Below are 9,990 nucleotides of genomic sequence, written 5' to 3' on the forward strand. Positions count from 1 at the left end.
AAAAAAAAGTAAGACTTGAACTAGTATAAGGAAGCAAAGTTAAGACTCGGACAGGTGGAGAAGAAGGTAGGGAAACTTCCAAGTAAAGAGAATAGCATGAACTGGGGCACAAATGTGGAAATATACATGGCACAGTTTGAGAAAAAAATTACTATGTATATTTGTGTAGAGAAATAATAGTAAATAATGCCAGTGATATCTACAGCTAGAAAAAGACCATAGATGTGTAGAGGACAATACAAGACTAGAGAGATTTGAACAGTAAACAGATCCTATCTAATAAAATTCTAATACATGCCAATTGATATCCCTAGGTAAAATAAGGAAGTCCAGGACACATGCTTTTTGATTTTATATAGACATAAACAAGATTAAAATTAACTGAATAACTTCCAAGAAGTGCTTCTGGTTTTTATTCTGAAGGTCAGAAACCAAGTATCAAATAAAACATGTAACAAATCCCGCAACTTTCCATAGTAAACATACCAGATCTTCAGGAGTTGCCCGATGAACTGTAAGATCAGTCATAGTATTCTGCAAAAAAAGATGAACTTTCTTTAAAAAGTAAAAAAGGTTTCTTATAAAATATTAGTATGTGCTGGATTTTAATGGCTGAAAATGGATTCAAAATCCTGAGACCAAAACATCTTTCTTTCGAGGAAGCAATCAATATTCTCAATTTAAATATTAAAATGGATTGATTACTTTTAGCTGTCTTGTAGAAAATAACAGACTATTTTTAGGTGTCTTACAGAAATTAAGCACTAAACTCACCAAGCAGGCACACATTATACTAAAACAGTGAATAAAACAGGATAGTATATAATTCAAAATGAGTTAGTTTAATTGAAGTTATAGTTTTCAAATGATAGTCCATGGAATGAGGCAACTTTAAAGATTCCTAAAAGATAAACTGTGATCACTTTAGAGAGGTTCAGTTTGTGTCCATGCAAACACCTTAAGCACAGAACCTATCATAATAAGAGATGAATTTTGAGGGTATTGTGTAATTTCATAAAATGTGAAAATAGTTACTCAAGTAAAAAGGCACTAAACCAACATGGCAGGGCTTCCACACTGCACAACTCCAGAAGGTACCATTAATATCCTCGGTCATGTAAATAGTCCCCCCTTGGAGTCGTGCAGGCTGTGCACTGCACGACTCCAAGTAGCAGCCCCACAATTTGGTCCTTCCCAAAATGACTCCAGCCACTTTGTTATACAGATTTGGTAAGGCAGGGAACAAAAGAATGTAGAGTTTTAATTCTAAGAGAAATATAGAGACCTGAGTCTAGTGAAATCATTTCTGATGTGTTCAAAGACTTAACTTTTTGGCCACAGCTTAAATTTAGCTCAAGGATTTTATATACTAAAATCATATTCCTTTCATATTGATTTAGAAAAGTACAAGATACAACTATAAGATCACAAGAATTGTTTTTAATAATCATAATAAGAATTCAGGCATATAAGTGATATGCTTGGAATTAGTTCTCATGGAAGAAAATATGATTTCATTAATACCACTATTGCTTAAAACTACAGTTGACTCTTGAATAACATAGGTTTGAACTACACAGGTCCATTTATGTGTAGATTATTAGATAAATACATACTACAGTGCTACACAATCCACAGTTGGTTGAATCCACAGATGCAGAACTAGAGATATGGAGGACTGACCGTAAAGTTATCAGTGGATTTTTTCTGTTTGGTTGGTTTTTGGGTTTTTTTTTTTCTTCGGGGGGACGGGAATAATTAGGTTTATTTATTTATTTATTTATTATTGTTATTTTTTATTTAACTAATGTATTGGGGATTGAATCCATGACCTCATGCAGGCTAGGCATGTGCTCTACCACTGAGCTATACCCTACCCCCCATAAGTGGATTTTTGACTGTGTGGAGGATCGGCACCTCTAATCGCCGTGTTGTTCAAGAGTCAACTGTATTTCCTTCTGAAATTGCCTTTAAATCTAATTTATAAGCCATTTCAGTAAATATCTCGGTATCAAAGAAGTATTATTCAGTTGATCTCTCCTCCCTCATTTACCATTCACTCCAAATGACTTATAACTACTTTCACGTTCAGTCTACCTTCAAAAAACAAAGTTTTTTCCAGCACTGGAAATACAAAAAGTAAGGGAGGAAGGTTCTGAATGAAATTTCAAGTGATGGCTTTCAATTACACTTTGAGCAACAGCAGCACATCAAAATAAATACTGAACTTCCCAAAGTAACCACTCTGAAGGAGACAACTTATGTTATCATGTGCATTCTTTCCCCTTTTAATCAGTTTCATTACCTAAGAATCACATCTTTATACTATTTTATAGCCAATCAAATGATAACAATGCAATCTAAACACAGAGAAATCCCCCTGTTCTACTTTCGAAAGCTGTAAGTTTGCCCAGGATATCTTGGCCACAACCCAGAAGGTTCCAAGTCCAAAAGGATCCCTAAGATCGAAACTGGTCCCTGACCCATTACTCTGCACAAGAGAAAGGAAAGTTACTAAAGGTCTCATGGTCCAAACCAAAGGACCAGGCTGCAAAAGATAAAAATCCCCTTGGTAATACCAAGTGGTATTCAGGGTAGGAGCCAGGGATCATGTCTCAGGTACTTGAGACTTGTCTTCTATCTGATGAGAACCTTTGTACTGAAACTGACCACCCTCACTCTGGGGGTGAGCAACAAATACTTCAAGAGGTAAGAGAGCAAGGATCATCCACTTTTTCAGTCAAACATGCCACTCACATGATTATGGTATCACAGGTTGCTATGGGCAAATCTAAAAAATGTACCCAAAAATTTCAGACTGGGTTAGCTAGAGTTGCCTTAAAGCAGTGAGTTCTCAAAGTGGAAATAGGGGGACTTTTTAAAAACATGCTCTCCACCCCCTTAAGATCTCAGTTCTTCAAAGGAGACAGAGGCTATAGCCTCAATATGTATATTCTAAAAAACTCCCCAGAGTCTACTCTTCCCTCCAAGACCTTGGATATGCCATGCCCAGAAACCCATCCCACCCTACCGCACGTGGGAGCCCCATTCAGAGCACCATCCTGAGTGACTAGGGTCACGTCATCACATCTGTTCCTTCCGTGTAAGGTTACACTGTTCATCATCCCACCTAGACTTACATCCCATTCTTGCTTCACTGACGTTTTCTTCTTCTTTACTTTCAGTGTTTTCCTTCCTCCTCCCCGCGGACCATAACGGTTCACTCTGACAAATGACATCTAGGAATAATAATCATATCAAATTTTTAAAATAAGTTAAAAACTAATAATTAGTCATCACCCCAGGGGGGGAAAAGATATCTAGGAAAATAAAATTTAAAACATCGGAAGAAAAACTGACTCACAATGAAAGAAACAGGCTACCAAAAGACTTGGTTCTTTAATGTCGTAGTTATTAGAAAATTGATACTGATAACTTTGATAAAAGAGGTTTCAAGTCAACAAATTAAATATATGTAATTAAAAAAGAACTCTAGGAATGTAGCAGTTATGACCTAAAGCAGAGATCTAGGACAGTAGTCATAAGCCTTGTCACCCGTTCACAAATTCACAACAGAGGAAATGTCAGTCCCATGTGAAAATACGAACTTCTCTTAAGTTCAGAGATAGCTGGTGTTCTTTTTTAAGCACTCCAGCACTCAAAATCACTACCAGATACATATGTACTCACCTTAAAATAAAGGTGGCTAAATTTTAGAGAATGAATGAGTTATGATACCATTTCTAGTATATTTTTCACATAATACTAAATGGGGGTGATTATCAATATTAAGCTAGAATTTGAAAATTGCCAACATTTGCTTGGTACTCTTAAAATAGCAATGCTAAGGACACTGGACTAAACATACAAAATGAGAAAAAGACTCATAGTCTCTGAACACTAGGATTTTAGAATGCATATATGATTTTTAAAAAGCAACACATGGACATGACTCCTATTCCAGACCTTCTTTACACACCTAAATAATTACAGGACTTTCCAACTGAACCCCTTATTCCAAATTATCCTAGAACATTCTAGTAGTTTCCTTAAGTACATCTAAAAAAAAAAATTAACTAGTGTACTGTGATAAAGATGACTAAAGGCAAGTATTTTTCTCGATAGTTTTTAAACATGGTATCTAATTTTAAAGTGTACAATCCAGCAAAGAAGATAAATCACATACAAGTTAGAGAATAACATTTAAGTTTTAGTGATGGTGGTAGTAATGATGGAACGAGCAAACATACAAGCCAGCTACTGTTCTAAGCTCTTCCCATATACTACCTCCTTTAATCCTCACAATAATCCACTGAAGTTTTATACTTGTTATTCTTTTTACAGGTGAGAAAACTAAGGGACAAAGAGTTAACTAACCGTGAAAGCCACACAGTTAAGTGTCAGAGCCATAAATACCATTTTAAAAGACATGGAACGGAACAGAACTAAGAGTTCAAAACAAACCTTTACGTTTATGGTCAGTTTATATTCAACAAGGGTGACAAAAAACAATTCAATGGGGAAAGAACAGTCTTTTCAATGAATGGTGCTGGGACAAATGGATATCCATATGAAAAAGAATGAAGTAAGACCTCCTACCTCACAATATACATAAAAATCAACTTCAAATGAATCCACAGACTTACATGTAAGGGCTAAAAATAAAAACTCCTAGAAAACAAGCATGAATCTTGGATTAAGCAATGGTTTCTTAGAAATGACACTAAAAATGTAAGCAACCAAAGAAAAACTAATCTGGACTCCATCAAAATTAAAAAATTTTGTGCTCCAAAGGACATCATCAGAAAGTGAAGAAAACAAAAAGAATGACAGAAAACATTTGCAAATCATACATCTAAGAGGTAACTTGTATCCAGGATACATAAAGAACTCTTACAACTCAACAACAAAAGAATCCAATTTTAAAATGGCTAAGGGATTTGAATTGACATAGCTCCAAAGAAGATATGACAAATGGCCAATAAATATGTGAAAAGACATTCAAGATCATTAGTCATTAAATGCAAATCAAAACCATAATGAGATGCTACCTCACACCCACCAGGATGGTTATAATCAAAAAGATGGAAATAAAAAGCTTTGGAGGGAATGTAGAGAAACTGGAGTCCCCAGATACCACTAGTGGGAATGTAAAACAGCATAGCCACTTTGGAAAACAGTTTGGCAGTTCCTAAAAAAGTTAAGCACAGCATTACCATACGACCTAGCAATTCTAGTCCTAGATATATACCCAAAAGAATTGAAAACATATGTCCACACAAAAACTTAGACATGAATATTCATTGCAACATTATTCTTAATAGACAAAAAAGCAGAAACATCCCAAATATGCATTAACTGAAAAAGGGATAAATAAAATAGTGTGTATCCATACTATGTAATATTATTTGGCAATGATAAGGAATGAAGTACTGGCACATGCTACAACATGGATGAACCTTGAAAACATTATGCTGAGAGAAAGAAGCCAGACACCAATGGCCACATATTGTATGAATCCATGTATATGAGATGTCCAGGACAGGCAAGGCTGTAGAGACACAGAGTAGATTAGTGGTTGGGAGGACCTGGGGGAGGAGGAAATGGAGAGTGACTGATAATGGGCAGGGGTTTCTTTTGGGGATGATGAAAATGTTCTGGAATTAGATAGTGGTGATGGTTATAAAACTCTGTGAACAAACTAAAAACCTCTGAATTGTACACTTTAAAGGGCTAAATGTTATGGTATGTGAGTTATATCTCAATAATGCTGTTATTAAAAAAAGATACGGAAAAATATAATAGTTGTGCAAAAAAGGTTTCTAATGTGTTTTACTCTTTAACCACTCAGATCTTGAATTTACTTGGCAGAAACAAAGGGGAATCATAAAATGTCGGTAATCTGTATGATGAATTATGCATTCTTTAAAATTATATCAAAAAGAATATTTAATGACACAAGAAAATACATAAAAAGTTCACTGTAAAAAGTAGAATATAGAACTGCATATACAGTATATTTTCAATGATGTTAATATACCTCATTATTAATAAAGCTTTTATCTGTGCTGTCTGTGTGAGGACACAGCAAGAAGGTGCAGGCTGAGAACATGAAGAGGACCCTCACCAAAACATGACTGTTCTGGTGCCTTGATCTTGCACTTCCCAGATACAGAACTTTGAGAAATAAATTTCTGTGACTTATAAGCTCCTCGGGCTCTAGTATTTTATTACAGCAGCCTAAATGGACTAAGACAATATATAACTTGCTTTTTTTTTTTCCTTCTTCAATTTAGCCTAGCAAAGCTGGCTGTGATCACCCTAAGATAACCCCAATGAGCTGTGCCATTGTATAACCCTTTCCCCTTGAGTTTGGGCAGGACCCGTGACTGGCTTTTTGAGTCTTGTTTTGTTTTGTTTTGTTTTTCCCCTGTGACTTGTTTTATCCAACAAAACACAGCAAATGTGAGGACATGTCATTCCTGTGATTACATTATGTTATACAAGTCTCTCTCTGAGGACAACAGAGCAAGAGATTCTCTCCTGCTGGCCTTGAAAAAGCAAACTGCCATGCTGTGACTCCCTATGAAAAGGACCACGTAGCAGGGAACTCAGAGAACTGTGGGCAGTCTCCAGCAGAAGTCAGTAAGAAGCCAAGATTGCTCAACCAGACAGCCCCAGAGAAATGAGTCTGCCAACCTGAGTGAGGTAAGCCTAGCAGATTTTTCCCAGGTTGAGCCGCCAACTTGGGAAAAATGCAGACTGCAGACCACCAACACCTTAATCATAACTTTGTGAGGCCTGAAGCACAGTACCCAGCTAAGCCACAGGTACTGTGAGATAATACATGTGCACTGTTTTAAGCCACTAAGTCTGTGGTAATTTGCTACACAGCATAGGAAAATAATGCACTGGTCAACCCTAAATTCCAGTCCGTGTATGGTATAATGAAGCTGCTATCCCACCTCTGACCTTCCCTTCACCGACAAACATCATGAAGGAGAGGCCTATTTCAGCACTTCTATTTACTAAGCCCCAGTTACACTTCAAACTTTTATAACACAGGAACCACCTCTGCACTGAAAAGTGATCTCCTGAACAACACCTGTAACAGTGACAATATCTTGCTTGACCAAGGATCAGACTTTGTGGCCTAACAAAGGGATTTTGTGCCACTTAAAGAAACCAGGGATCACAAGGGAGCTATAGTTTACATGCTGAAATGTGAGACTATAGAGATATTTTGATGGTTTACGGGGCTGGGAAGTCAAATAATAAAAGTAGCATAGCCCAGAAAATCTAGGCTTGCTTGGAGAAAATCTAAAATACTAATAACTTCCAAATTGCTAAAATTATTGGTCCCTTATTTCTCAGGCCCCTTCCATCTCTAGAGACTCCACTCCTAGAGGCTCTCCACTCCCTTGGCTTCCATGACACTATTTCTCCTGGTTTCTCTCCTATTCTTTTCCCCTTCTCTTTGCAGGCTCTGTTGGTCCCTCCTCACATACTATACAATCAAGATCTTCACTCGGTTCTATCCCAGTCCACTTTTCTTTCTATTGGACACCCTCTCTCTTCATCCAATAATTGTTTTTGAGAGACTGCCACATGCCAGGCACTGGCCAGGCACTGGCCAGGCACTGGAGATTCAATAGTAAACAAGTCTAATATGGTGTCAGCTCTCACGGAACTTACTTTCTAGATCACCAAGGGGGAGTTTACATCTTCCCTTAGTGAACTCACCTACTCCCTTGAGCAAAGCTATCAATGCACTGGGCACACAAACACACTGTGAAAATGAGTCCCAAATCAAGGATTCACACCTTTCCTCAAAACACCTAATGCTCATTTCCAACTGGCTTCTGTGCACATCCCCCAAATATCTCAAATACAGTATGACCAATATATAGCTTAGTACCCACACCCCCTCTCCACCAATCTCTAGTTCTTAATGTATAATCTGCTTGCTCAGTAGATGTCTGCTGAATGACACTGAACTACAGAGTTACCATCCTTCTAGTTGCTCCAGTTTAAAATCTTAGCATCACCTTTTCTTCTTTCCTGTGAATCTATTCATTCTTTCCCTGAAATATCTCTCTCATGTCTCTTCTTCATCTCTACCGAGAATGTTTTTGTCCAAGTTCTCTTTATTTCTCCTAATTGATCTTCCTTTCACTCATTTCCTCACCCACTTCATCATCGGTCTATTATTTCAACAGGTATTTTGAAAGCACCTGCCAAGAGCCAGGCACCAGATACAGCAAGAAAGTAGAATACTCTGCACCCTCACAGAGCTTAGAGTCTGTCCCACCACAGTTAAATGAGTAATTGCAATAAAAGGCTAATGTAGGAAGTAAATTCAGGGTCACAGAAATACCTAACTTACTCTACACAGTGAGAAAATGCCACCTCCTCCCTCTAATTCCCCTAAAAATGTTTAAGCTGAACTATGAATAAAAGAATTTGGGGAAAGCAGCTCCAGGTAGGGGGAAAGGTATTTACAAAGGGTTTGAGAGGTTCAGTTTGACTAACAAAGATTTGAGAGGATAAGAGGCTAGAAAGAGGATAAAAAAGAAAGGCAGAGGCCAGATCATGGCCTTGTGAGCCACAGCAATTTGAACACTATCCTAAAGACCTATAGCAAGCCACTGAGGGACTTTACCCAAGGTCAGTTAGGATGTGATTTAGCAAATCCACTCTGGCTAATGAAAAGTTGATCACAGGGAAACAAGACATCTTTCCAAACACTGTCCCGTCAGTCAATCCTACCCAGACATATGGATAGAGTATAACTCTCAACACTTTCCTTCATTCCTCAAAAGATTTTAATGGCTCTCCCCTGCAGAGAGGAATGCAACTCGGCTAGGCACTCAGGCCCTCTCCTCCCTCCTTGTAACCCAGCTGCCCTTTCTTTCTAGCCTTTTCTCCTCTTATATCTCCCACACATCCTAAAACACAGCTCTCGCCCTCACATACAGTTCCAGCCATTCCTTACGCTCTGCTTGGAACACCTCTCAAATTTCCACTCCCTTCACGGAGTTAACTCCCACTCACTCCTCAAAATTCACTCAAGCGGCCCCTCCTGATAAATCCTTTCCTAACCATCAAACCGACTCAAATGACCCTCCCTGTCCCCAAGTACCTGGGTAGTTTGTCTCTCCTGCTGGACTGGAAATTCCTTGAAAGCTACACGAGGATACCCCCATTTCTAGCTCTGTGCAGAAGCTCCCAAAAGCGCTGCGCACGATGCTCCTAGAGGAAGCGAGCTAGGCACAAACACACGCGCAGACACGCATCCTGACACGCACAGACACTCGCAAAGCGGAGTCGCGAGTGCACTTTCTGTAGTGAGGCTCCTCAACCCAGGCGCCTGGATCCCTAGGAAACAGAAAGGAAGACGCCACCACCGTTCTCCCCGCCCTGTAGCCTCGGTCCCTTAGACTCGGCGGGTCTGCGGGTGCAGGCCTCCGTCCCGTAACCACAACCTGCCTTGCTGCTTCCCGGCTGCTGCGTCCACCACGACTAAAACCTCGGGCTTCAGAACCGCCCGGCCCGCCACAAGTCAAGGCAGCCTCCGCTTCCGGGATGTTGCCTAGGTTACCGGAGCCCCGCCCCATTCCCGCGCGTATATCCGCTGAGGCCAGTGCGCAGGCGCCTCCCAAAGTCTGGTTTGGCCTGTGGCCTAAGGGATTAAAAGGCTTTGATGTATCCGGCTTTGATATGTAATGCTTTGGCTGTCTGTGCCGTCGGCAGGGCTCCGGGCAAAACTGTGGAGGATAAGTGTGTAGCATTAGGCAGCATCTTGTGAATTCTCGAAAAGATGTGGTTCTCCACAGCAAGTTTCACATAGCACACTTACTTGCTTTCACCTCTGCTTATTCAAAAATGTTTACCACCTACCAAAGTGCCAGAGATTGTTAAATTCAGTGGGATCTAAAAATAGGCAAAGTCCGTCCTCAGGAAGCTTATTCTATAGTAGCAAACAGCTAT

At 39.3% G+C, this 9,990-nt stretch overlaps 1 protein-coding gene across 3 annotated transcripts in view; it reads right to left on the reverse strand.

The window, feature by feature from the left end:
• SPICE1 (spindle and centriole associated protein 1) overlaps positions 1-9,606 on the reverse strand; it is a 49,606-nt gene extending 40,000 nt beyond the window's left edge. Inside the window, exons 1-3 of one of the 3 annotated variants that reach the window (XM_010970812.3) lie at positions 9,490-9,606; positions 3,141-3,239; positions 487-534 (exon numbers count right to left, since the gene is read on the reverse strand). In XM_010970812.3, coding sequence (XP_010969114.1) covers positions 487-534; positions 3,141-3,239 — 147 coding nt within the window. In that variant the 5' untranslated portion in view covers positions 9,490-9,606. Of the gene's footprint in view, positions 1-486; positions 535-3,140; positions 3,240-9,142; positions 9,465-9,485 lie in introns of those variants that run through there. The other 2 variants (XM_045507256.2, XM_010970813.3) reach the window with 2 other exon arrangements.
• Positions 9,607-9,990: the final 384 nt, after the last annotated feature.

The sequence above is a fragment of the Camelus bactrianus genome, chromosome 1, assembly GCF_048773025.1.
Source record: "Camelus bactrianus isolate YW-2024 breed Bactrian camel chromosome 1, ASM4877302v1, whole genome shotgun sequence".
Classification (NCBI taxonomy): domain Eukaryota; kingdom Metazoa; phylum Chordata; class Mammalia; order Artiodactyla; family Camelidae; genus Camelus; species Camelus bactrianus.